General features: G+C 47.9%; 1 protein-coding gene across 2 annotated transcripts in view; it reads right to left on the reverse strand.

Moving 5' to 3' along the window:
- The window catches only part of ATP6V0A2 (ATPase H+ transporting V0 subunit a2), a 44,572-nt gene that overhangs the window by 3,821 nt on the left and 13,974 nt on the right, over positions 1–26,777 (reverse strand). The window contains exons 7-19 of one of the 2 annotated variants that reach the window (XM_060612083.3): positions 21,255–21,337; positions 19,388–19,481; positions 18,492–18,704; positions 11,243–11,393; positions 10,866–11,002; positions 10,436–10,623; positions 10,243–10,333; positions 7,898–8,016; positions 6,555–6,765; positions 4,115–4,234; positions 2,768–2,887; positions 894–1,011; positions 296–365 (exon numbers count right to left, since the gene is read on the reverse strand). In XM_060612083.3, coding sequence (XP_060468066.2) covers positions 296–365; positions 894–1,011; positions 2,768–2,887; positions 4,115–4,234; positions 6,555–6,765; positions 7,898–8,016; positions 10,243–10,333; positions 10,436–10,623; positions 10,866–11,002; positions 11,243–11,393; positions 18,492–18,704; positions 19,388–19,481; positions 21,255–21,337 — 1,715 coding nt within the window. Of the gene's footprint in view, positions 1–295; positions 468–893; positions 1,012–2,767; positions 2,888–4,114; positions 4,235–6,554; positions 6,766–7,897; positions 8,017–10,242; positions 10,334–10,435; positions 10,624–10,865; positions 11,003–11,242; positions 11,394–18,491; positions 18,705–19,387; positions 19,482–21,254; positions 21,338–26,777 lie in introns of both variants that reach the window. The other variant, XM_060612082.3, reaches the window with a different exon arrangement.

A 26,777-nucleotide genomic window follows, 5' to 3' on the forward strand; every position in this document is an offset into this window, starting at 1 on the left:
CCGTCATGACCCCTCACATGCTACACGCGTACACACGAGTATTCAGAACCTCTCTCCCCACCCGGGTACCTTCATACACAGACAAGCAATCCGACATACGCTGTAAACCATCACGAAATACGGAAGAATTTTATTTTGTTTTACAATGAGGTAACCTGTCAGGCCCCAGATAAATTCAAAGTATTAAACATACACGGTTATTAAGTGCCAGGATTTTGTGGGGCTATTTATACACGTGGGGAGATGGGTGCAATATTTTTTAAATAGCAGTTCCAAAGCTAACTTGCACACTCACCAGTGGAGGCGTATGGCGTGGAGAAATGCAGAAAGGCCTTCCATGATCAAAAGGATGAAAATGGTCAACACTGCAAAGAGAGCGATGACTGGTAGCAGCAGCAAGACTCCGTAAGTGGTGTCTACCCGGAGGCCCACGCGCACCAGCATGGTCCACAGGACGTCAGACAGCTCTGCGGGGGAGTCATTCGGCAGGGTTAACTTCTGTTTACGTCCACGGCGTCGCTGCACTTAGCCAGGGGGACCGGGTCTCCTTCTGACAATTCTGAATTATTATCCACAAAGAACCCACACGCCTACACAATCTACACGTAACCTGCCTCTCATGTAAAAGTCAGCCGGCTCCCGATCACGTCAAACACGGAGGAAGATACGGCACGCCGGAAAACCCAGAGGCCTGCCTCGCCGTGAGAGAGAGGGCTGACACAAAGGGGCGAGGCTGTCCCCGCACAATACTGGCTCACGCGGTACCCGAAGGACGCCACTAGGCTTCCCTCGGAATTGTGAAATGTCGCACAGAGTCCCCCCCCGGGTTCACCGCGGCACGGTGGGGCGTCTCGGCACAGAGTGTGGGACCGCAGGTCTCGGCAAAAACTTACGTGCGTGGGCCAGGCTGAGAGCCCAGAGCCTCAGGTACGAAGCGGTGTTGGAGATGCACCCCAGACAGTACTCGATGGAGTGAATCACTTGGGTCATCAGTATCTCTCCAAAATTAAACTGAGGGAGATCACACAACACGCGTCAGAATCGCCGAACTGCCCGCACGTGCCCACCCACCGCCACGCCTGTCCGCTTTCCATCCCTCGCTCAGTGGAAGGACCGGCCTCTGGGAGGCTGGGGAGACCGCGAGGGAGCGTGAGGGGCAGCGAGTCAAAGGCCTGAGCTCGATTCACTGCCCCGTCACAGACAGCGCGCCGCCCCGGCTCCCCCGGACTCAGTTTCCCGTGCGGCACCCGTGTCACAGCCCTCGGGCAGCCCAGTGCGACTCTGGGGCCGGTCTCAGCGACCACGGAACACCTACTGAAACCAGAGACGCTGACCGACCACGAGCCTGGAAGACTCGGAAGTCTTCGGAAGACAGGTGCGTGTCTGCTGCATAAATGCAGGCCCAACAAGGGGAGACTGTGAAAAGGGCCCCCGGCAGTGAAAAGGCTGTAAAACACTGGGAAAGAGGACTCTAACGCTCCTCCCCGTTCTGCTTTTTGGTTCTCTTATGATCCTATAAATTATCAATCATCCCAAATTAAAACACTACATTATGTAACAATTACAAAATGTTGACCGTCAGAAATTTTGTTTGGCCCTTACTGGATGGCCAAATAAAGTTTCCAAGAAAATAAAGCCGACCAGAGTAGCGGAATCGGCTCTATTCTGTCTGCCCAGGGCTGTGCCGCCCTTCTTTGGGGGGAACTGCTTCTTCCGCCATTCACCCCACACCCCCAGCCACAGCCGTTACGGGCTGAACCATGACCCCCTCCAAATTCACATATTGAAGGCCTAACCCCAACGTGACTGTGCTTGGAGACAGGGCCTTTTAAGGGGTAATTAAGGTTAAAAGAGGTCACGAGTGTGGGTGTCCTTAGAAGAAGAGACGCATGCCCTCGGAGGGCAAGGCCCTGTGACGACACGTTGAACAAGGCAGCCCCCACAAGCCAAGGAGGAGGCCAGGGGAGAAACCAGCCCTGCCAACGTCTTGAACTTGGGCTTCTAGCAGTAAACTCCTCTTGCTGAAGACCCCGTCCGTGGTTATGGCCATCCGTGCAGATGACAGGAGCGGTTACTGGAACAGGGATGACGAGGGACTGCAGCCAGACAATCACAGTTCTTCCTTGGGATGCTTCCTAATCTAACAATCAGCCGAGAGCACTTTTCTCTCCGACTGAAAGACTGGAGAAAATAAGCTCAGGGCTGGCTGTGGCCAAGGTTCCAAAATCGTGGGGCCAACTGGCTGCAGAATATGAAGCCAACTTGCAAAGGAAAACCAACCCAGACTTCTTGGAATTGGACGCCCAGAAACCAATCATCCTGAGGCCAACTCTGCTCCTGTCCTGACATGAGCCAGAAGATTCCCCGTGAAGCCAATGTAATCAGGTCTCCCTCTTACAACTACAAAGTTCTGACTGAGACAAGAATCTCTGGAAAGCGATGCTCATGGCACCTTAAGTGACTTAATATGACAGCACGTAATGTTAACAGTAGAAATCCCACTGTAAAACTGAAACAACAGAATGGTAAGCCAAAACCCTTATGGCCAACAATCAAAACAGTATTTGGGGAAGCTTTTGTAACAGGTGTTTCGGGTTTTGAGTTTTTTTTTTTGTTTTTTGTGTTTTAAGTAAACTCTATGCCCAACGTGAGGCCTGAACTCATGACGTGAAGATTAAGAGTCACACACTCCACCGACTGACCCAGCCAGGCACCCCGAGAGCTTGGCTTCTTGTCTAATGTTATGGACAGTAACAGAGAAGATTACCTCTTCGCACATCATTTCTCTATAGCCATCTTCTATTTGGTTATTTCCCTCTTCTATGTCTTGGCTTCCCAGTAGAGAAACTTCTTCCTCGCTGTCTTTCCTTACGAGTGTGTAACCACTCTAACAACAACCAAAAGAATACAGAGTCATTGCCTTTAAAATCACAAGGACCTGACAAATCCAAAGTCAGAGCCCCTTCATTTCTCCTAATGATGCGGCTCTTCGAGATTAGAAAGTTGTTTATGAGAACGCAAGCATATCCTACCTGTTAGGATGGCTACTATCCAAAAAATGACAATAATAAGTATTGACTAGAGGAACTGGAACCCTTTGTGTACTGTTGGTAGGAATGTAAAATGGTGCAGCCACTGTGGAGAACAGTGCGGTGGTTCCTCAAAATAATCAAACATAGAACGTGATCGAACAACTCCATTTCTGGGCACATGTCCAAAAATCTGAAAGGACTCGAAAAGATTTTTATACACCGTGCCGAAAGCGGCATTATTCACAATAACTGAAAGGTAGAAACAACCCAAGTACCCGTCGATGGATGAACTGATAAGCAAAATCTGATCTATCCGTGCAACGGAGTATTACTGAGCCTTAAAAAGGAAGGGATTCTGTTACAATCCAGATGAACGTCGAGGACATTATGCTCAGTGAAATAAGCCAGTCACAAAAGGACAAATACTGCATGAGTCCATGAATACGAGGTGCCTAGAGGAGTGAAACTCCTAACAACAAAAGTAGATGGTGGTTTTGAGAGGCTGGGGGAGGAGAGACGGGGAGTCAGCGTTTCATGGGGACGGAGTCTCCATTTGGGAGGAGGAGAAAGTTCTGGACGTGGACGGAGGTGACAGTATAGTCTATCACAATTATTTTTAAAGAAATCAAACGAGAAAGTGGACACCCGGGGAAACAGTCTAGGAAGAAATTTAACAAAATGGTAACCCTGGTTATAAGCGCATGACAGGATAGGGCGCTCTTTCCTGTGCGTTCCACGTTTCCTATAATTGAGGGAGGTTATTTAAATTAAACGACACTTTAAAGAAAAAAGTCAAGAAGCAAGGAGGAGGATCAAAAAGCGCTTTGCCGATGACAACAGTGCCGGAGGACCTGCTTCGCACCCCCCGCCGGCCCGGTTCATCCCCGCACGGCCCGCGCCCACGGGCCCGCACCACGGGCTCCGCAGCGAGTTTCTGCAGAACGGGCGACACCGAGCTTCCGGATAAAGGGAGCGCCGGCTTCACGTCAAGAGCCTGAGACCCTCTGAGAGGTGTTTTCTTTACGTCTCTTTCTGTACCTCCAACCGGGCACCTCCGAACACGCGTCCGGACCCACACTTACCCGGCTGATGCCAAAGCAGCTGCGCCCGTTGTGGAGCCACAGCAGGAAGAGGGGTTTTCCCAAGAAGAGCACGGGAACGGACAGCGCCGTGACGGCCAGCAGCAGTCTCTGGACGCGCTCCTGTCGCGCAGAAGGGGAGGAAGCCCGTTAAAATGCAAGGACGCGCTGGCCGGGTCACTGGTGCGTTTTAGGAGTGAACCTCCAGGAGAATGTCTCCTGATTTACAATAACGAGGAGCAGAAGGTAAACGCAAAAGCCGAATTGTATTGGCCAGCAGGTCTTTTCCCAAACTCATAGCCGAATTCTAGAACTCATGAGTAACACCACCGACAGGGCGGTAAAATAACACTTTGTTCAGATCGGCGAGGGATGCATAAGAACATTCTAAACCAGAGGCAAACCCCAACTCGTCATTTCCCAAAAACACTGAAAGAGGACGAATACAAACACGGGCTAGACATTTTTTTAGATTCTTGTTTTTATTATTATCATTGTAAAGATTACTTGAGGAACCTAAATGATAGTAAGTGGATTCACTTCTACACAAGAAAAATACTAAAAGAGCATTCAGAACAAAACTAAAAGCCTTTTCTTCAAAAGTCGGCATATTTAAGGGCGCCTGGGTGGCCCGCTGGGTTGAGCCACTAACTCTCAATCTCCGCTCAGGTCACGATCTCATAATTTGGGAGTTCAAGCCCTGCGTCAGGCTCTGTGTTGGTGATTCTCTATCTTCCTCTCTGTCTGCCCCTCCCCTGTTCGTGCTCTCTCTCTGTCTCTCCCTCTCTAAAATTAATAAGTAAACACGTTTTTTAAAGTACAGATATTTACCGTCACCTAAAAAGAAATCGAGAGCAAAGCACATTCGCGCTTATACAGCCACTGCGGTCTGTGTGGCTTTATAGGGCCCGGAGGCGGCAACGAAAACAAACGATCGGGCATCACACAGTCCCCCGCCTAGCCTTCCTCCACGGCCGCCCCCATGTGACGCACAGATTCCCAGAGCCGCGTGCACCACGTGGTACGAGCTAGCAGCAGGTATGCGTTAGCATCTCGTACCGCACCACCGACACGAATGTGCCCCGAAACGCGGAGAAACGCGGCGGCCACGGGCAGAGTCCCATCCGAAGTCGTGAGCTGTGTGGTCAAGCAGACCGGGCTAACATCTGGGCTCCGCCGGCAGTTGTGTGACCAGGCCTGCCCTGAGCCACCGGGATGACACCACCGACCTCGAGGGCTAGTGTGAGTTAAGAAGAATAATCACGGAGAGCACTTTTCAGGCACACCGGAGACGTTAAATAAGGTAGTGCCCTTCAGTGATCTTCCCGGCCACGGCACCTGAGCGCCGCCAAACTCCCGTTGTGCCTTTCTCCCACAATCTACGTCATCCCACAAAAAGGTTCAACAAAGTAACCATGAAATCTAATCGAAAGATCACAAACAGGAGAACCATAAGTAAGAGTTGAAGCTCAAACAGTTCAAGAAGGACACGTGTGCACGGCTCGCAGCGAAGCCCACGGTTCCACGAGCTGAGCTTCCAATCGGGCTTACAGTGAACCGAGCTGTCCGTGGAAGGCGGAAAACAAAACCAAACGCTCCATTTGCAGGGTCACCAAAATTAAAAAAACAAGAACAAAACACCTACAGCTTAGGAGAACACAGGTGAGGACAGGACTGAGAAGATTTCTCCAGTATCTCACAGGCACTGGGAACACGACACGCAAGGTCCACAGCAGCGTCCTTCAGGAGTGACACTGTGGCACTCGACACAGCACAGAGACCCTCACCGTAATCACAACGCAAGCTCACGTTTATTGAGCACTGGTAGGTGCCAGGTACTTCTAAGTATTTGATCAGATTAACTCTGGACTACAAATTGGGTCCTATTTTTATTCCCATTTGACAGGTGAGGAAACTGAGGCACAGAGGAGTCAAGGTATGTGTTCAAAGTTCCCCGTCAAAGAAGTGACAGAGCTAGGATTGCAAGCAGGGAGGTCACCCCCGAGCCCTCACCCCGCCACCGTGGATGTGGTGGGCGTTACCCAAACATACCACTCTAGAAAAGCCAGTTTGCGAGAGGGTCCGTGTGCTGTGGGGTCGAGACGCCGGTTCTGGGATGCCCTGGCTTAGTCAGAGATTGATTTTAAAGCAACTAGAAAAATGGAGGGGGCAGGGTGGGTGGGATTTGCCAGTCCTCAGAAACCCTCCAGTCCATACATTTTCTTCCCACAGTTTTGACGGCTACTGAGTGTTTCCCAGAGCCCCCAGCACAGTGTTCAGAGCAGGGTGACGAGCTCTTGCGACAACATACAAAGAAACAGGAAAGCCCCTACATTCCTGGGAGGCCTGCGGAAAGCCCCTTCAATCATCTACTGTTTAAAACAAAAAGGCTACCATCAGGACTTCCTGTAAGCTCACGGGGGTGGAAAAGAACGTTACCTACCTGCCCTGAGTAAAGACCATTCGTTTCACTAGCCGGGAATAAAAACATGTTAATAAATTCAATCAGAATGCTGGGAGCAACTCTGGAGGTTTCTGCCGAATAAACCAGCCACTTATAGACGATCATAAATATAAGGTATCCAAAGATGCACAGCATAAAGAGAAGTTCCGGGACAGAAACCAAATAAATATTGAACTTCTTCCGGAAATGCCTAGAAAAAAAAACAAAATGGAATCGATCAAACCATGAGCAAGTTTGGACTGAGATAAAGAATGAAGGGGGCACCCGGGTGGCTCAGTCAGTTAAGTGTCTGACTTCGGCTCAGGTCACAATCTCACAATTCACAAGTTCTAGCCCCGCATCGGGCTCTGTACTGACAGCTCGGAGCCTGGAGCCTGCTTCGGATTCTGTGTCTCCCTCTCTCTCTGCCCCTCCCCCGCTCACACTCTGTCTCTCTCTCTCTCTCACAAAAGTAAGTAAACATTAAAAAAAAAAGACTAAAAAAAAAAAAAAATGAAGACAAAATTGCTCTTAAATTCTTTGTGACGAGGCCTCTCCCACCAGAACATCCTTTGTCTTATAACTCATACTACCGATTCAGATACATCCACGTAGAAAACAGATGTGAGCACAGTGGAAAGGCTAGTGTTTCACTAACAGGTCCAGTTAGAGGAAAAAGATGCAACGTCTTCCTCTTGACACGCTAGCTCTAGCAAACAAACAAAAAGCTTTCCAACTTATAATGAAATAAGAGTATGACAAAAATTACTTCTGGAAACAAATCTGAATGTACATGCCGCATGCCTCCCTCCCTTGAATGGAAAACTCCATGTGGGCAAAACCTGTCTTCTGTCTCCAGCACTACTCAGTCCCTGAAGCCTAAAACAGCGCCTGGTATATCCTCTACAATCAATAAATAGCTGCTAAATAAATGAATCACTGAAACGGTCAAAACCCTGTGTGATCACAACACAATCAAATGCACAGCATTCCAGTACACTGGCTGCCTTTAAGGGCAGGCCCATACAGTCCACCCTCAAGAGGCAAAGTTTAAGAATACCAAACTTGGCTTATAAATACTGCTTTAAAAAAAAAAATCTGGGGGCACCTGGGTGGCTCAGTCAGTTGGGCATCCGACCTCAGCTCAGATCATGGTCTTGCGGTTCATGGGTTCGAGCACTGCGTCGGGCTCTGTGCGAACAGCTCAAAGCCTGGAGCCTGCTTCAGATTCTGTCTCCCTCTCTATCTGCCCCTTCCTCACTCATACTCTGTCTCTCTCTCCCTCTCTCTCTCTGTCAAAAATAAATAAACATTAAAAAAACTTTAAAAAAATCTGTACTTACAAGTGGTTAAATATTCCCAGAATGACTCCAAAAGTCATGTGAATAATTCCTAAAATCACAGACATTTTCATTTTGAAAGAGTTTAGGAAAGTGAGGCGATTTGTGGCCAAGTTCCAAATCTGAAGACAAAACAAAACAAGACATCTTTAACTTCCTTCAACTGCTTCAGGACACACAGGTGACACCGGACATAGGAAGGCAGCTACAGATTTAAAAGGAAAGCAACGTTCAGACTTCCTCCTTGACGCCTGTGATCTGAGAACCACTGATTTCCTGAAACCAGGACCAGACTGTTACCAACAATCCCGTCTTTAATATGAAATGCAAAGGATGCCAAACGAAACCACACTGTGTTTAGGGAAGCGGCCTGTGAGGCGAGACCGAGAGGAAGAGCAGGGGAAGAGTCACACGGAGTCAGCGGGGCGGCCAGTTCCCTCTGGGGAGGGCCGGTGCGGCCAGGGGCGCATTCCAGGTCCCGGGGTCACTTACCCTGGGGGGTGGGGGTGGGGGGCCGTACAACTACGTGTGTTAGGACTTCACAGACAGGTTTTATACATCCTTGTGCGTGTGCGTTCTATAATAAAGTTTAACAGGAAGGGAGGGAGGAAGCGTCAGTGCAGCAAGTGGCCAAACCGTGCTGATAAGACCCAGGGCACCCAGGCTCAACCCCCCGGGGCTCCCTGACCAGCCCCTCCAGGCCCCCGCCGCTGATTACCTCTCTTCTCTCTTCTCTCTCTGAAAAATTAATTCCTACAGTCCCTCACTCGGGGGATTAGGAAAAGGGAAACAGGGCCTGTTAGTTCTTTTTAAGTGAGAAGAAGGTTCTAGAAAGAGGTATTTAGGCTGACTTCAGCTTGACTGCCTGGACCCACGGGAAAAAGCCCACTGACGGCGCCCTCCTCGGGGGAAGCAGGGGCGGGAGAGGAGGAAAGTCGGCAACAACGCGACATCTCGCCAGCGACATATAAGTCTATCTTTCATCACTAAGCCTAAAGCAACTGGGTACAGAACAATCTTTTAGGCAAAAACAGGGGAGAATAAGAAGATAGATTTAAAAGTTCATAAAGAAACTTGGCAGGAGACGCTAAAACTACCTCCAGCTGTTCCCGGGTCAGGGGAAACTGAGGAAATAAGGACTGGACAGAGGAGACCTTCGCAAGAGCTGGACCTTGCCTACGCACATGGATCTATTTTTTAACCAGATGAGCGTGGTGCCGATTTTTAAAATTAAATCAAAGCGAAACGAGGCAGTACCGTGCCCTAGTCTCTTCCTCCCCCCACAAAACGCCCTCCTAAACTTTCTTCCTTGGAGCCTATATTCAGAAATGTTTCTCTCCTTAAAGCAAGGCCACACATTATTAGGAATCTGGCTCCAAAATGCTGTACCTTAAAGAAATTGTTATGAAAGTTTTTTCAAGTTTCCAGTTATATGAAGATGCAAGGCAACAAGGCTAAATTACACAAATTACATTTAGAGGCGAGAATGAACAGACCGGTTAGGAGGGCACTGGCTTGGAAAGCTCCGATGAAGGTGCCGGACCTTTCTCTTCAGTTTTTTCATTTCTGCACATGATTATAGCTCACGCCCCCAGACCGATTTTGAGTTGGTTTCTAAGCTCCCCTTTCTAGGGTGAGATTCTCCCAGAAGACGGCCAACAGTCCAGAAAAATGGTCCTTCAGCCTGGAGGTAGCCTGCTGGGGGCCTGGGCACCAGGTGGGAGCCTGGGAGGAGCCTGGTGGGGGCCTGGCATGGGCCTGGGGGGTGGGGGGCCCTGGAGGGAGCCTGGCGGGAGCCCGGTGAGGCCTGCCTGCTGAGCCCTGTGGGGCATGGGGTGGGGGCGGCAGTCCCGGTCCCCTGCAGCTGCGTCTTTTTTTTCCTTCTCCAAACACTTCCCATTTCAAACAACTACCTCAATAAGCACCCTGAGAACCTTAAGCTCCCTTTCAGCTCTAAAATTCCTATTATTTCTTTCTAGATCACAGGGTAAAAAAACAAAAATTTCCACAAAGAAAAAAGAGATTTAGGAAGCTGCCTCCACTTAAAGGCTCCTGAAATGCCATTTCTCCCTCGAGGTCAGGAACCCCGGCGGCGTGCGGCCCCACCTCTCTGGACGGACTCCTCCCACTGGGCACTGACCCGGGCTCCCACACGGACAGCTCAGCTTCATCTCTAAACCAGCTTGACTGGGGATGCACATGGGCCACGGCCACCCAGGCAGAAACCCCCCAGGGTACCTTCCCCACCGCCTGCAACCCGGGGAACCTTCTGAGGAAGCACTCGGACAATTAAAACCAGGTGCACCACAGAGGGAGCGGAGATAATGGCGAGGAACAGGTGCACTCACGGGATCGATACCAAGAGGGTAAGGGCCTTGGAACACTCCAGGAACGCTCGGGTCCAGCTGCAAAACCCTGTTGTGCCTGACGATGCTGTCACTGTAACAGAAAGCAGAGTGAGCAGGCTGACCTAGCGGAGGCCGGAGGAACCTCCGAGAAGTGCTTTCCGACCTAAAACACCGCTGGGTAACACACACTTACTTCCAGAGCCCCATCTTCTTCTGCTCCGCCGGGGTGTGGCTGGAGCTGTACATGGCTGACACGCTCCACCCAGAGCCAAACAGGTTGACCGACTTTGAAAAGCAGTCGTTGTAGATGAGGCCCGTGTACACGGAGAACAGCCCCATCAGCAGGAGGATGTATCGGCCATTGAAAAACATGCGCATGATCTGTGAAAAGCAGGGCAGGTGAGCAGAGGCGGACCGCGCGAAATCGCAGGAGCGGGACCCACGTGGGCCTGGGACTTCTCAGAGCGCTGGCGTGGGGGGCGTCGCCGTCACACAGAGACCACAGGCCCGCACCCCTTACGGCTCTGTCCTACAGTGACGCTTACTGCCAAAAACTGACATTTAAGATCATCCCTGCTAACCACCCAACCAGACGTAAGGAGCTGCGGTGTTTGTAGTCTCACCTCTTGTGACTGATTTAGTCTGGGGTGGTTTTCATTTAACACCAGCAAGAGGGCAAACAGGAACATCACGAAGCCATGTCCGAAGTCTCCGAACATCACGGCGAACAGAAAGGGGAAAGTGATGATGGTGAAGAGGGCTGCGGGGAGAGCAAGACGCTTGACTCACCGGAGGCAGAAAATTCTAGTTAATTCCAACACCCGACCTTCTCCAGAATTCTCAAAAGAGAACGGACAGGTTCAAGGGAGCAGTTTACACTCAGGACAACGACACAACAGCAGCAGCGAGCCTGTTTCCCCAATGCCTGTCACAGCGTCGTGGGGAGAGGCAGCGGCAGTGGCACACGAGGCAGGAGGATGTACGAGGTCACACTGCCCACCTGGGTTCACTTCTCGGTAGCTCCCGACTCCATAGGCGTCCACAATGTTCTGAAAGCCCTCGGTGAATTTGTTGGTGCGGATTAGAGTCGGGGGGGTTTCTTTTGTTGGGATTGTGTTCATAAATGAGGGGATTGTAGCACCGCTCTCTCTCTTTCACATAAAAAGAAAGAAAGGAAAAATTAGTACCCAAAATCCCGTTCCACGACCACGGGCTCCCTGCTACGGCGAGGCTCTGCGTGGCCACGCGGACAAGTGCCGACCACCCTCGGAGGCTCACGGGCAGAGGGGGTGACAGCACGAGTCGGGGGGGTGGCGCCGGGGGGCTGCAGTCCTGCAGAAGAGTATGGTGGCCAGGCTGCAAGGACGGGAAAGCGGACGGAGGGGCTAGGGATGACAGGGACAGGTGATGACGTGGTCTCAGAATCACGAACATAAAACTGAAATTTAATATTATGCCTCATAAAAACATTCAAGAGGAATCTGGAGACAACTACAGTATCTAATAAACCGAAAAATAGACGAGAATAATCGTCAATCTCAATGAGGGCTGGATCCCAGGAACCGGGAGATCATGACCTGAGCTGAGATGAAGATTCGGACGCTTAACCGACTGAGCCGCCCAGGCGCCCCCCTTGAGTATCTTAAACAGGTTCTGCAGAACTAATACACAAATAGACGATGTACTTACATTATATGTAACATAGAGTTCCCCTTAGTATCTCAAACGTATATTCTTATGTATGAACATCCGTTATGTCTAATACAGAATTTCCTTGAATATTTAAACACGTTTCAGAAAACTAATTTCATTTAAAAGTGATCAAAAGAAGAATGCAGGTCAGACTTTTACATAAAGTTGTAGTTAAAAAAAAAAAACAACAAACTGAGCAGAACAACATCCCTCTGAACAATGAAAGCATGCCAGAAAGACATACTCACAGAAGAGATGACAATTTAACTTACTATATCAAAGTGAGCAAAAACATTACAAAAATAATACCCGACATGAAAAAAAAACCCCACAAAGCAGAATAAGAGTCTGAAATGAGGTGACAGAACTCAGAAAAGTATTAGAAGAAAAAGAAAAAATATGCAGAAACGAGACAAAACTAGAAAAAACTCCAAGGTGAAGACACCTTCCTAGTAATAACGCTGCAAGAGAAATAGACAAAAGAATGGAAATTTTTAAAAATCAAAAAGTAAAGAAAGACAAAAAGGATTCAAGGAAAAGTGACAAACACTGAAGATAAGGTTTAACTTAAACATAACAGCAGGTCCCGAAGGAGAAAACCAGAGCAAGAGAACGGAGCAAATACTAAAAACTATAGTTGAGAATTTTTCTGAAACTTTTTTTAAAACTACATATTAAGAGGACACACTGTATATCTGAAAATACCAACCCGGAATAACAGAATCAACACACAGTCTAGTAAAATCATTGAAAAAAATCCTTAAGCGTGTGGGCAAAAAAAAGAAAGTACCAAGACTTATAAGGAAAATTCTATCAATATCAGGCTTTTTTGTTAGCAACGCCATGCCAGAACAAAATGGAATCACATGTTTAAGACACCCATGGAAAACAACAACAAAAATTTTGAAACACGAGCCCAGGATTTTATTTCCAAACAACAAACTTCCGATTATAAAGGCAGGAGGCATACACTACTACGAACACGGGAGAACTCAGGGAGCACTGTTCCCACGAGCCCCTGCTCAGGACTCGGAGAACACACTTCAGACAGCCAGAGCGGCTACAGCACCCAGAGACAATGGAAGCACCAGAACTGCTGATGTCCCCATCAAACTCCCTCCCACTGGCAGCAAAAGGCATGGTCTAGACATCAGCCAACCCACAGGTACATGTGATGCAGGGTGACTGGCTGGTTTTCAGCAACGAGGAAATGTGGTAATTGGCTGGTCGTGTCGACGCAAGCCAGCCCTCTTCCAAAAAAAAGTAAAAGTCCATTTGTGCCATCAAAGAATTATGTGACAAAACAAAAAAACAAAAAAAAAAACCTCGTATGAAAACTTGCTTCCTTAGCTGTCACTTGAAACATGTAAACCTACTATTTCTAATGAAGAACTGGGTTTTGATGCAGGAAAAAAAAAAAACCTCACAGGAACATGGCAGACTGACACCATGGCCCGGGAGTCAGGCGCTGGAGCCTACTCTTCAAAGTTCAGAAGCCACACAAGCGAATTGATAAGTTCAACTATATTTAACAAAAAACTACTGCATGACCAAAGCAAGCCAACAAACAGAAACATCAAAAGACGAGTGGCAAATTGAGGACAATATTTTTTCTCATGTCACAAAGAGCCAACAGAAATTAGTAAGAAAAAAACCAACAAACCAGTAGAAAATGGGCAAAGCAAAAAATAATAATAATTAAAAATGGGGGGGTGGCGCTTGGGTGGCTTAGTCCGTTGGGCGTCTGACTTTGGCTGAGGTCATGATCTCGCGGTCTTTGAGTTCGAGCCCCACGTCAGGCTCTGTGCTGACAGCTCAGAGCCTGGAGCCTGCTTCGGATTCTGTGTCTCCCTCTCTCTCTGACCCTCCCCCGTTTATGCTCTGTCTCTGTCTCAAAAATAAATAAACGTTTCAAAAAAAATAGTAAAAAAAATAAAAAGAAAATGGGCAAAGCAGAAAAACACAGAGCTCATTAAAAAAGGAAAATCCAAGTGGCTCTTAAAAAAAAGATTTTCTTTTAATTTTTTTTAAAAAATTTACATCCAAATTAGTTAGCATATAGTGCAATGATTTCAGGAGTAGATTCCTTAGTGCCCCTTACCCATTTAGCCCATCCCCCCTCCCACAACCCCTCCAGTAACCCTCAGTTTGTTCTCCATATTTATGAGTCTCTTCTGTTTTGTCCCCCTCCCTGTTTTTATATTATTTTCGTTTCTCTTCCCTTATGTTCATCTGTTTTGTCTCTTAAAAGTCCTCATATGAATGAAGTCATATGATTTTTGTCTTTCTCTGACTGATTTCACTTAGCATAATACCCTCCAGTTCCATCCACGTAGTTGCAAATGGCAAGATTTCATTCTTTTTGATTGCTGAGTAATACTCCATTGTGTGTGTGTGTGTGTGTGTGTGTGTGTATCACATCTTCTTTATCCATCCATCCATCGATGGACATTGGGGCTCTTTCCATACTTTGGCTATTGTCGATAGCACTGCTATAAACGTTGGGGTGTGTGTGCCCCTTCGAAACAGCACACCTGTATCCCTTGGATAAATACCTAGTAGTGCAATTGCTGGGTCATAGGGTAGTTCTATTTTTATTTTTTTGAGGAACCTCCATACTGTTTTCCAGAGTGGCTGCACCAGCTTGCGTTCCCACCAACAATGCAAAAGAGATCCTCTTTCTCCACATCCTCGCCAACATCTGTTGTTGCCTGAGTTGTTAATGTTAGCCATTCTGGCAGGTGTGAGGTGGTATCTCATTGTGGTTTTGATTTGTATTTCCCAGATGATGAGTGCCATTGAGCATTTTTTCATGTGTCAGTTGGCCATCTGGATGTCTTCGTTGGAGAAGTGTCTATTCATGTCTTTTGCCCATTTCTTCACTGGATTATTTGTTTTTTGGGTGCAGAGTTTGAGAAGTTCTTTATAGATTTTGGATACTAACCCTTTATCTGATATGTCATTTGCAAATATCTTCTCCCATTCTGTCGGTTGCCTTTTAGTTTTGCTGACTGTTTCCTTCGCTGTGCAGAAGCTTTTTATTTTGATGAGGTCCCAGTGGTTCATTTTTACTTTTGTTTCCTTTGCCTCCGGAGACATGTTGAGTAAGAAGTTGCTGCGGCCAAGATCAAAGAGGTTTTTGCCTGCTTTCTCCTCGAGGATTTTGATGGCTTCCTTACATTTAGGTCTTTCATCCATTTTGAGTTTATTTTTGTGTATGGTGTAAGAAAGTGGTCCAGGTTCATTCTTCTGCATGTCGCTGTCCAGTTTTCCCAGCACCACTTGCTGAAGAGACTGTCTTTATTCCACTGAATATTCTTTCCTCTTCATCAAAGATTAGTTGGCCATAGGTTGTGGGTCCATTTATGGGTTCTCTATTCTGTTCCATTGATCTGAGTGTCTGTTCTTGTGCCAGTACCACGCTGTCTTGATGATTACAGCTTTGTAGTATAGCTTGAAGTCTGGGATTGTGATGCCTCCTGCTTTGGTTTTCTTTTTCAAGATCGTTTTGGCTACTCGGGGTCTTTTCTGGTTCCATACAAATTTTAGAATTATTTCTTCTAGCTCTGTGAAGAATGCTGGTGTTACTTTGATAGGGATTGCATTGAATATGTAGATTGCTTTGGGTAGTATCAACATTTTAACAATATTTGTTCTTCCTATCCGGGAGCATGGAATATTCTTCCTTTTTTGTGTGTGTCTTCTTCAATTTCTTTCATAAGCTTTCTATAGTTTCCAGTGTACAAATTTTTCACCTCTTTGGTTAGATTTATTCCTAGATATTTTATGGCTTTTTGTGCAACTGTAAATGGGATCGATTCCTTGATTTCTCTTTCTGTTGCTTCATTGTTGGTGTATAGGAATGCAACCGATTTCTGTGCGTTGATTTTTTTTTCAATATATGAAGTTTATTGTCAAACTGGTTTCCATACAACACCCAGTGCTCATCCCAAAAGGTGCCCTCCTCAATACCCATCACCCACCCCCCCCTCCCTCCCACCCCCCATCAACCTTCAGTTTGTTCTGTTTTTAAGAGTCTCTTATGCTTTGGCTCTCTTCCACTCTAACCTCTTTTTTTGTGTGTGCGTTGATTTTATATCCTGCAACTTTGCTGAATTCATGAATCAACTCTAGCAGTTTTTTGTGGAATTTTTTGGGTTTTCCATATAGAGTATCATGTTCATCTGCAAAGAGTGAAAGTTTGACCTCCTCCTGGACAATCTGGATGCCTTTTATTTCTTTGTGTTGTCTGATTGCAGAGGCTAAGACTTCCAATACTATGTTGAATAACAGTGGCGAGAGTGGACATCCCTGGCTCGTTCCTGACCTTAGGGGAAAGCTCTCAGTTTTTCCCCATTGAGGAGGATATTAGCATTGGGTCGTTCATATATGGCTTTTATATCTCGAGGTATGCTCCTTCTATCCCTACTTTCTTGAGGGCTTTTTATCAAGAAATAATGCTATATTTTGTCAAATGCTTTCTCTGCATCTATTGAGAGGATCATTATGGTTCTTGTCCTTTCTTTTATTGATGTGTTGAATCACATTAATTGTTTTGAGGAAATTTAACCAGCCCTGAATCCCAGGTATAAATCCCGCTCGGTCGTGGCAAATAATTTTTTTAATGTATTGTTGGATCCGGTTGGCTATTATCTTGTTGAGGATTTCTGCATCCATGTTCATCAGGAAAACTGGTCTATAGTTCTCCTTTTCAGTGGGGTCTCTGTCTGGCTTTGGAATCAAGGTAATGCTGGCTTCATAGAAAGAGTTTGGAAGTTTTCCTTCCATTTCTATTTTTTGGAACAGTTTCAAGAGAATAGGTGTTAACGCTTGCTTAAATGTTTGGTAGAATTCCCCTGGAAAGCCATCTGGTCCTGGACTCATTTTTTGGCAGATTTTTGATTACTGATTTCATTTCTTTTTTTTTTTTTTTTTTTTTTTTTTTCCAACGTTTTTTATTTATTTTTGGGACAGAGAGAGACAGAGCATGAACGGGGGAGGGGCAGAGAGAGAGGGAGACACAGAATCGGAAACAGGCTCCAGGCTCCGAGCCATCAGCCCAGAGCCTGACGCGGGGCTCGAACTCACGGACCGCGAGATCGTGACCTGGCTGAAGTCGGACGCTTAACCGACTGCGCCACCCAGGCGCCCCTGATTTCATTTCTTTACTGGTTATGGGTCTGTTCAAATTTTCTATTTCTTCCTGTTTCAGTTTTGGTAGTGTATATGTTTCTAGGAATTTGTCCGTTTCTTCCAGATTACCCATTTTATTGGCATATAATTGCTCATAATATTCTCTTATTATTGTTTTTATTTCTGTTGTGTTGGTTGTGATTTCTCCTCTTTCATTCTTCATTTTATTTATTTGGGTCCTTTCCTTTTTCTTTTTGATCAAACTGGCTAGTGGTCTATCAATTTTGTTAATTCTTTCAAAGAACCAGCTTCTGGTTTCATTGATCTGTTCTACTGTTTTTTTGGTTTCAACAGCATTAATTTCTGTTCTAATCTTTATTATTTCCTGTCTTCTGCTGGTTTGGGGTTTTATTTGCTGTTCTTTTTCCAGCTCCTTAAGGCGTAAGGTTAGGTTGTGTATCTGAGATCTTTCTTCCTTCTTTAGGAAGGCCTGGATTGCTATATACTTTCCTCTTATGACCGCCTTTGCTGCGTCCCAGAGGTTTTGGGTTGTGGTAATTTTTTTTTAATGTTCATTTGTTTTCAAGAGAGAGACAGAGCACAAGCAGAGGAGAGGCAGAGAGGAAGACACAGAATCCGAAGCAGGCTCCAGGCTCTGAGCTGTCAGCACAGAGCCCGATGCGGGGCTTGAACTCACAGACTATGAGGTCCTGACCTGAGCCGAAGCCGGACGCTTAACCGACCGAGCCACCCAGGAGCCCCTGATAAAAAACTTTTAACCTCATTCAAAGTAAGAGAAACGCAGTAGCTGATACCATCCATCAAAACTGACCCAGCAATTCCATATCTGGGCCTCTCCTCCGACAGACCTGTGTGTGTGAACCGCCACGGCCAAGTGGCGGTTGCCACGGTGGTACTGGTCACATCAGGCACCACACCGCCTAAATGAGCAGGCAGCCAGGTCGCCAGGCCACGGCACATCCATAGAGCAAAGTATTAAATAGTATAAAAAGTAGGGAAGTTCTATTAAGTGAAAAGAACAGAATGAATAACCAGCAACCTTCCGTGAAAGCAAGAAGATATCTATTCGTACGTGCTTACCCTTCAGTTAAGAAACCCAAAGACCCAGCAGAAAACAGCCCTTGTCTCTGAAGTGACAGGGTAGGAGGAAGCCACTTCACTGCGTCTCTTCTGTTATATGTATGTTTTACTTCTCTAACCACACGACCAGAAGAGCCGATGAAAGCCGCGCGTGTGCATGCACACGCCCTCGGATGACGCGCTCTCCGGGGCATCGGTCCAGGACAGGAGTCAGCACAGCCCTCTCCCCGCTCCCAGACACTCCCACGCTCCTTGGCGTCTCCCGGGTTCTCAGGCGTCCCCAGAGCAGCCCCGGTCCCTCCGTCTGGTCCCGGCCGCCTTACCGACCCCTCCTCGAGCGCCCGGCGCAGCTCGTGCAGATCGGCCTCAGGACACCAGACTTCGGCGATGAGGCACTTGTTGGTCACGTCGAAGCTGCACATGTTCAGCATGTGGTAAATGGCTTTCATCTTCTTCACCTGGATGACGTGGCTGTAGACGGATTCGGCGGCTTTACACAGCACTTGCCTTAAATAATCCTCGGTTTTGTGGAGCACCTGCGTGGGAACAAACACAGGCTTTCCCAGCTTTTGTCCCCGGCACCGGCCCCTCCTGGGCTCATTCCGTGTCTTCCCGGCCGCCAGGACCGCCAGGCGGCACGCGGAAAGCAGCCCAGCCGATCGGATGCTCTCTCGGGAGCTGCCCCTCCAGGACACGGCCCCCAGGGCACAGGAGGTGGCTGGGTGTTACCATCTGGGTGCCGGCACGGCGGCCTGGCTGCGCCCACGGAGCTCCCATCCTTCCCATTCATTCCCAGTCTCGGCTCAGTGCCCGGTCAGCCCCGAGGGCCACCAACTCCACCCTGTCACATTCGGGCCTGAAACCCCCTTTTGCTTAGGTGGGTGGGAGTCCACTTCTTGCCGCCCGGAGCCCTCGCTGATACAAGGAGGAACGGTCATTGAAGTAGTGAAGGCAAAAAAATGACAGCCACCACTTTAAACGGGTGGCCCGTCTCCTGCGATGACCAGAGGATCTTCTCTAAAGTCCCACCATCACCACCTAGATTTCTCACAGGCAGCTAAAATAAAACTTCCACCAAGAGGAGCGAGGTGAGTCACTTTCCAATCTCCCAAGAACATCTTGATTTGTCCACAACCAAACGTTTCCACATTGAAAAACAAGGCAAATGGACTTGTAAATGTTTTACACAGCTCAGGTAAGGAGGCAACAGTTTACTCACAGTGTAGAGATCCTGAATCCGGGTATTGAGCCCCTCCTGAATCTCCTTCCGCTCCTCAGCTGTGTTCGGGTAGGGGTAAACGTGGCAGTGGTAACTACAAGACAGAATGCAACAGTCTCACGCCCGTCAGGACCAGGAGAGGCGACGGCAAACACTAGAACCGAATTCAGTGCACCACGTGGACACATCTCCCCCCAAAAGGGAACAGAAGCAGCCTTCTGGGAGAAAAAGGTCAGACACAGGCACCTGCCCGCGCCGAGGCCTTCTACACGGAGACACTCGACAAATGTCTACGGGCTTCAACACATTTAGCGCACTCTCTCTTGGTTCCGTGTTCCCTCCCTGCCCCCGATCGTTCCCAGAGCTTGCTCCCCATTCCAACTTTCTGAAATCCACCCCGGTCCTTGGGCTGGGAATTCACTAAACAGGTTTGAACACACAACGGTCATTACTTTTAAAAGAAAGAGAAAATAAAGGGAGGGGGAGGAAAAAAAAAAAAAAAAAAAAAAAAAAGCTCCGGTGTCCTAGCAACTGCTTTGGACACGTGGTGGGTGCAGGGAGCCCCTCCCTCGCCTCCCAGGGCCCGCCTTCTTGGGGGGCTGCGTGGCACCCGAAACACACGAGGTGTGCCTCCCTACTGCACTCTGCCTTCTGCCTTGACACCTTCCTGCCACACTTAACATTGTAAGTTCTGACTATTAAAATTAAATACTCACTCTAGCCTTGTCCTAAGCAACACTGTGTGTGAAATCATGGGCTTGTGTGCTGGTGACGGTTTTTCTAATGTACACTGAATAAACATCTATGAAATTAACAACAGGTTCGTCCATGTAACACTTAAAATTACTTTCCGTATCACCGGTGACAGAGCATTCGACTCTGGGAAACACTTTATAAAGGAAATACCAAGCCCCAGCCTCACCCCCACGGGAAATAAGCCATCTAAAAACAAAGGGCATTCTTTTGACTTTTTTGTTTGGCTTTTCCTATTTTTCCACTGTTGAGGAGAACAAGTCACAGAGAGATTTCCGTTGTGACACTCCTTCGAGCATGGCGGTGGCTGACGCTGCACGGGAGTGTCTTGCCTGTGTGGCCTCAGTCCCGAAGCCCAGGGAGGGAGGAGAGTGCCGCTCCCTCTTACAGGGAGGGAGCGAGCCTGGACGTGGTGACTTACCCAGCCCGCCCTGGGCGTGGGCGGTGAAGCCACTCAGTCCTCACCACTCACCAGGCCTCCTCCCCCCACCGTGCAGAGAAACCTGTCAAACACCGAGCAAAAGAGGAACCGTACGCTCAGTGATGACACACGGGCCTCTGCGGAGCTCAAAGCCACAGGAAGGCACAAAATACCAAAACGTGACTCCTTCTCGGATTATTCTTAAGCCCTGATTCCCAAAGAGAAAATAAAATCTAAGAATGTTATTAAACATGATCTCTACTTCTCAATTATTTTAAGTGTAACACTGACAAGAGGTGACGAACTGAATGTTTAACAACATGGTATCACAGGGGCACTTGGGCGGCTCAGTCGGTTGAGCGTCTTGACTCCTGCCTTCGGCTCAGGTCATGGATCTCACGGTTTGTGAGATCAAGCCCCACGTCGGGCTCTGTGTGGACAGCACGGAGGCTGCTTGGGATTCTCTCTTCTCTCTCCACCCCTCCTCCTGCTCACGAGCACGTGCTCTCTCTCTCAAAATAAATAAATAAACTTACAAAAAGACCAACGTGGTATTACAGCAAAGACACGTAACAGAACGCAACAGGCTTTGCACTCACCGTGGCTCCCTTCAAACACGGAGGGGTTTTTAAGGCAAACTAGAGACTACCGAATACAAAGAAACACATCAAATGAAATGTTTCGTGTTCTTACCAATCACATATCTTCTTAACCTTGTGGCCAATCTGCTCTCCCCAAAAGGATATTAAAAACACATACCACTTTATGACTTCTCCCTAAAAGAATAAACCGGGATCATTGTTACTCCTGTGTCCAGGTCTCTGAAAACGCTGGCAGCAAAAACTCTGTTAAAAAGTGCATTGGTTCATTCCTGTAGCAGATGCAGCCATCCTGACCTCTGCAGACTCCGTCACTACACTTCACCCAAACTGGCCACGCTGTATTCATGACCCTGAGAGCAGTACCGGCCATGGCTTTGGCCATTTATAGACACACCGCAGAGCAGCCCAAAGTTGGAGCCACTCGATGTGCGTACTCAGCCGAGGTCAAACAGGGCGGCTCTCTGCCTTGTTCCCTCTCATCCTGTACACAAGGGTCCTTCTCATGGTTTGCTTAGGATCATGTCTTTCAGATTTGCGCTCTTTGTTGCAGGTTTCACTATCTAAAATGGTCCTCAGGCAGAACGCTGACGTGCTAGCTAGCGTTCCTGAGCCCAAGAAGGCAGTGAAGACAGAGAAAATGCGTGGGTTAGATAAGGTTCCTTCAGGCATAAGTCACAGTGCTGCTAGCAGAGTTCAGTGTTCAATGAATCGATAATACACACTAAATAGAGACACACATAAAACAAGGTTATTATTGGCTGGTGGACAAAATGTGACCAGAGGCTCACAGAAACCTAAGGCTGCATTTCTGCTAGGACGGTGGTTCAGTGTCATTCGTTCATGTGTTCGTGGAGACCCTACAGAGCTACCATAAATACTGAGAATTGACTATATTTACAAATATTCTAGACATAAAACTGAATAGGTTTTTGGCCTATTTCCCAGGCACTGTTCTAGGTGCTAGGAATATAGAACTGAACAAAAGAGACAAAAATCCCTGACCTGGGAGGGCTGGGGAGCTCGTAGTCAAGTTGGCAGCGAGGGACACAAAGAAAAACACAGCGTACCAAATGGCCATAAGTGCCGTAAAGAAAACAGAGCTGGTGGGGCGCCTGGGTGGCGCAGTCGGTTAAGCGTCCGACTTCAGCCAGGTCACGATCTCACGGTCCGTGAGTTCGAGCCCCGCGTCAGGCTCTGGGCTGATGGCTCGGAGCCTGGAGCCTGTTTCCGATTCTGTGTCTCCCTCTCTCTCTGCCCCTCCCCCGTTCATGCTCTGTCTCTCTCTGTCCCAAAAATAAATAAAAAACGTTGAAAAAAAAAAAAATTTAAAAAAAAAAAAAAAAAAAAAAAAAAAAAAAAAAAAAGAAAACAGAGCTGGAAGAGGAGAAAGGGAGGGGAGGCTGGGGTGGTGATTTTAAATAGGGTGACCAGGGAAGGCCTCCCTGAGAAGAGCATTGGAGCTTAAAGGCGTGAAGAAGGGAAGGAGCCGTGCGGCCACTGAGGGAAGGACCTTCCCAGGCCCAGAAGAGCTCACAGAGAAGCAGGAGCAGGGAAGGCAAGAAGGCCACACACGGAAGGGGAGTGGACAGGTCAGACACGTGACGAGGCCACAAGAGGTGACACTGCAAGGCTCTGGGTGTTTTGCCAAGTGAGACAGGAAGCCACTGGAAGGTTTTAAGTAGAGGAGTGACGTGATCTTACAGGGATTGTTCTGGATGCTGGGAGGAGAGAGCACAGCAGGGCAGTGGCCGGGGCAGGAGCTCAGGACAGAGGCTCCTGCAGAATGGATGTACCTGAGGTGTGGAGCAGGGTGGAGGTGACGAGAAAGGCCAGAGTCTCTTCCTATTCAAAAGACACGGCCAATCACTCCGCTACAGGATTAATCATGAGGTGTGAGGAAAAAGAGAAGAGTCAGGACGACCCCCAAGGCTCTGGGCCTGAGCAGTCGGAAGGACTGAGTAGCCTCTTACCGAGATGGCATGCCTGGCAGGGCAGGTAGGAGAGGAAAGATCGGGAGGTCCAGTTTTAGACACCCGGTGGAAATGTCTTTCAGATTTTTAAAAGAGACACAGAGTAGCCAGTTATACAGAAAAGTCTCTTTTTGAGAAGAGAGGTCCAAGTTCTAGATATACATTTGGGAGGCAGTATTTAAAGCTGTGAAATTATACAGGATCCCTAGGGGCAGAGAGAGGAGAGAAGCAGTCTAAGAATCGAGCCCTGGGCCACAGGAGGCGGGGGAACAGGTTGGGGAGCCTCAGAGAAGCCCAGGCAGGTGGGTCCCAAGGCAAGGACAAAGGGTGGCCAGGGGGTTGCAGGAGATGGTTGATGTGGTTAGGAGACCGGTTACACTGAATAAATAAACTGAGCGATTCATGAAATACGTTGAGGATAAGGGGAGGCAGATTTCTCACTTGTCAGAAAAGAGCTGGAAAAAGGTTAAGTCTAGAAAGAACTGATCAGAATTTTAAGTTATAGTCGGGACACATAGCTTTATAAAATGTAAGCACAGGGAGCCACAGAGGTGGTTACAGCTGTGCGCGTGGACATGTGCGGGTGTGCGTGCGTGTGCGTGTGTGTGCACACACACATGCTACCGCTGGAAGGGCCCAGAAACGACGACACTCCCGTACACGGTGAGCACTCGAGCACCCAGACCTTTGTAAACATCGTCCACTAAAAGGAACCAGGGGTCCTTGGAGAAATGGCTGGGTCCAGGCCAGGCACCGAAAGCCCAAGATGAAGCTGGAATGCGTTGTGCTGCCAGAAAGGAAGGGAATGCTCAGTGAACGCTAACGACAGGCCAAACGACACAGGAACACGTGTGAAGGGACCTTCTGTAGCTGAATCAGGGACAATTTGGGCATCCAAATAAACACTGAGTGTGACAGATTACAAGTCATTAAATACAATGGGAAGCCATGAGTCCTTGGATGCGAGAGGGGAGAAGCGTACCTTCCGTGGAATCGCTAATAAGTACAGAAGGAAAGATGGAAATCGAGAACCCACATGGTTACCACGTGGCAGCCATGACGGAGGTGGCAGATTCGAGGGCCGTCAATGGACGCTACAGGTGGTGGGCAGGCTGGTGATCGGGACACTAGCACCACTTGGAACACCTCCCGCCAAGCTACTCATCAATCACAAAAGGCAACACGATGCCATGAAAGCGGAGGAACCCGGCAGACGGCCACGTGACCAGGTCGACGTTACGGGCCCGCACCTGACGAGATGCGCTGAGATGGCCAGAGCGTCACTTCCAAGGTGTCCCTGCCAAGAACATATGGCCCGAGTCTGGTGGTGACGAAACATCAAGTGGCCCAGAGGGATGGGGTCAGCCTGTTCCAGACGGGACTACAGACCCAGGGGGAGGTGCTGGATCAGGAAGGAAGAAAGACAGTCTGCTGGGAGGTGGGCATGGCAAGTTCGGAGTGTTCAAAAGAGCTGCACCCGTGCTCTTTCCCTCTTTCGGAGGGGCCCCCCGTGGTTGTGGAAGAGTGTCCTTGCTTGGGAGTACCCGCACTGGAGTGACCCAGGGGTGACAGAGTCTATGGCTTCCTTGTAGAAAGTGTGCAAAGAGCCTAGTGAAAACGGGAAGAGACTCACAGAGAGAGCACACGGGTGACAGAGCCAATGTGGGAACCTGTTAACGACAGGGAAATGTGGGTGAGGGGATATGACAAGTCTCTGTTCTCTTCTGGCAACTTTTCTGTAAACCGAAATTATTTCAAAATAAGTAATTGAAGAAACGAAACGGGGGAAGAAAGAAACGGCATTTATAGTACACCTGACCTCGAAGATTCCATAACAACTTTAACAATAGTACCATGTCAACCACCTCGGGCGTAAGAAGGCACAGGGACAGTTCACAACATGAAATACAAATCATAAAACCCAGTGAAATCGCCGGAGTCCAGCATCGCATCTAGAAACCAGACCGACAAGGGGGAAATGGCCAGAAATAAGCTCTGGGGTCGGTAATGACACTGAGGGATCAGAACACACAAATCCTAGAACCGGAGAAGAAGTTGCCAAATCGAACACCCAGAACAAGCACAAAAAGAATAACACACCGAAATGTCAGCTGTGGCTCTTTCTGAACAGGACCACAGGGGATAGATTTTCTCCTTCACGTTTTCGGTACTGTTCCCAATTTTCTACAACCAGCATGCATCTCTTGTGTAATTGTGGAGAAGTTGTTGTATTTTCAAGATCTACATCTCTCTAATCCACTTCTCTTTCTTCACAGGTACTTAATGCCCTTTCCCATAGCTGGTAAAAGCCTGCCATAAAAGAGCTTAGAAATATATAGAAAACAATTTTAACGTGAATGAAAGTTCTGCATGAGAATGACTGATAGGTCCTCTTAATAAAGAAAGAGCTCAATGGCGCCTGGGTGGCTCAGTCAGTTGAGCCTCTGACTCTTGATTTTGGCTCAGGTCACGATCTCGTGGTTGTGGGGTCAAGCCCATCATCAGGCTCCCAGGTGAGCTGAGCACGGAGCCCGATTAAGATTCATCTGCATTCTTCCTCTCTCAATCTCTCTCTCTTTCTTCTGCCCCTCTCCCTCTCTCTCTTTAAAAAAAAATAAGAATACAATAAAGGAAAAGAAAAAGCTCAAAAGAATAGGTAATGCCACTGCACAATGGTTTCTATCTTCAGTTTTACGTACAGAGGTCATAAAGGTCACAGTTGAAGGACAAAGAAACAGACTGCTAGTGGCAGTTACAGGAGACACAAAAGAGTAGAAAAGATCACAGGTGGACGGTTAATGAACAACTTGACTGATTAGATTTTCACGCATTAGGTTAAACATGCGTGGTTTTTTTTCAGGCTAAAGTTTATGAAAATCCATTTCACAGCCAAATTCCTCTTTATGTGTCACAACTACTATGGGACATACAGTAATCTTGCAGCCAAAATTCCTGAGGCAAATTTAGAAAAAAAAAAAACCACAAACCCTTTCCTCAAAATTAAGAAGCTAAAGTTCCTCTTCTACCTGTAATAGATCAGTTCATCCTCATTTAGAGCAATATAGTTATTTTTATTGTAAAATCTAAAAAAAAAAAAAATCATAGAGATTTTAAAAAGTGCTGATGGCTCTTTCTCTCTCCTGCCCCTCTACTTCCCTTCCTGAATAATTCAGTCCTAAAGCCTTAAGTGCACGTGCAGGGATGGACCCAGAAGGAGGGGAAGACCAAAAATGGCCTGGGCAAAGCCAGAGCTGAAGCAAGGTGGGCAGAGCATCCACGTAGGGGAGCGGCCCAGGCAGGGTGAGGAGGGCACCCACACCAGGGGCCCACCTGGCATGGGGAACTCAGGGCTCCGCACAGGGGGATGTGGGGGTGGCAAAAATGAGACACTGACGGGAAGGTCGGTTACAGGCGAGAGGACTGAAAATAAGTAAAAATACTACAACAACAGGAGCCGAGTTTCTCACCATCAAAGGAAAACGTTACAAAAACAGAAATGGAGGAACTGAGACTGAACTCTGTGGTGTTGGATTGGAATTGGATGCGAACTCACAGTTTTCAGTATGTACGCACAGGCCCAGAAATAAAGGTGTGTGTGTGTGTGTGTGTGTGTGTGTGTGTGTGTGTGTGTCCTAGAGCTGTCC

This window comes from Panthera onca, chromosome D3 (genome assembly GCF_046562875.1).
Source record: "Panthera onca isolate mPanOnc1 chromosome D3, mPanOnc1 haplotype 2, whole genome shotgun sequence".
Taxonomy (NCBI): Eukaryota; Metazoa; Chordata; class Mammalia; order Carnivora; family Felidae; genus Panthera; species Panthera onca.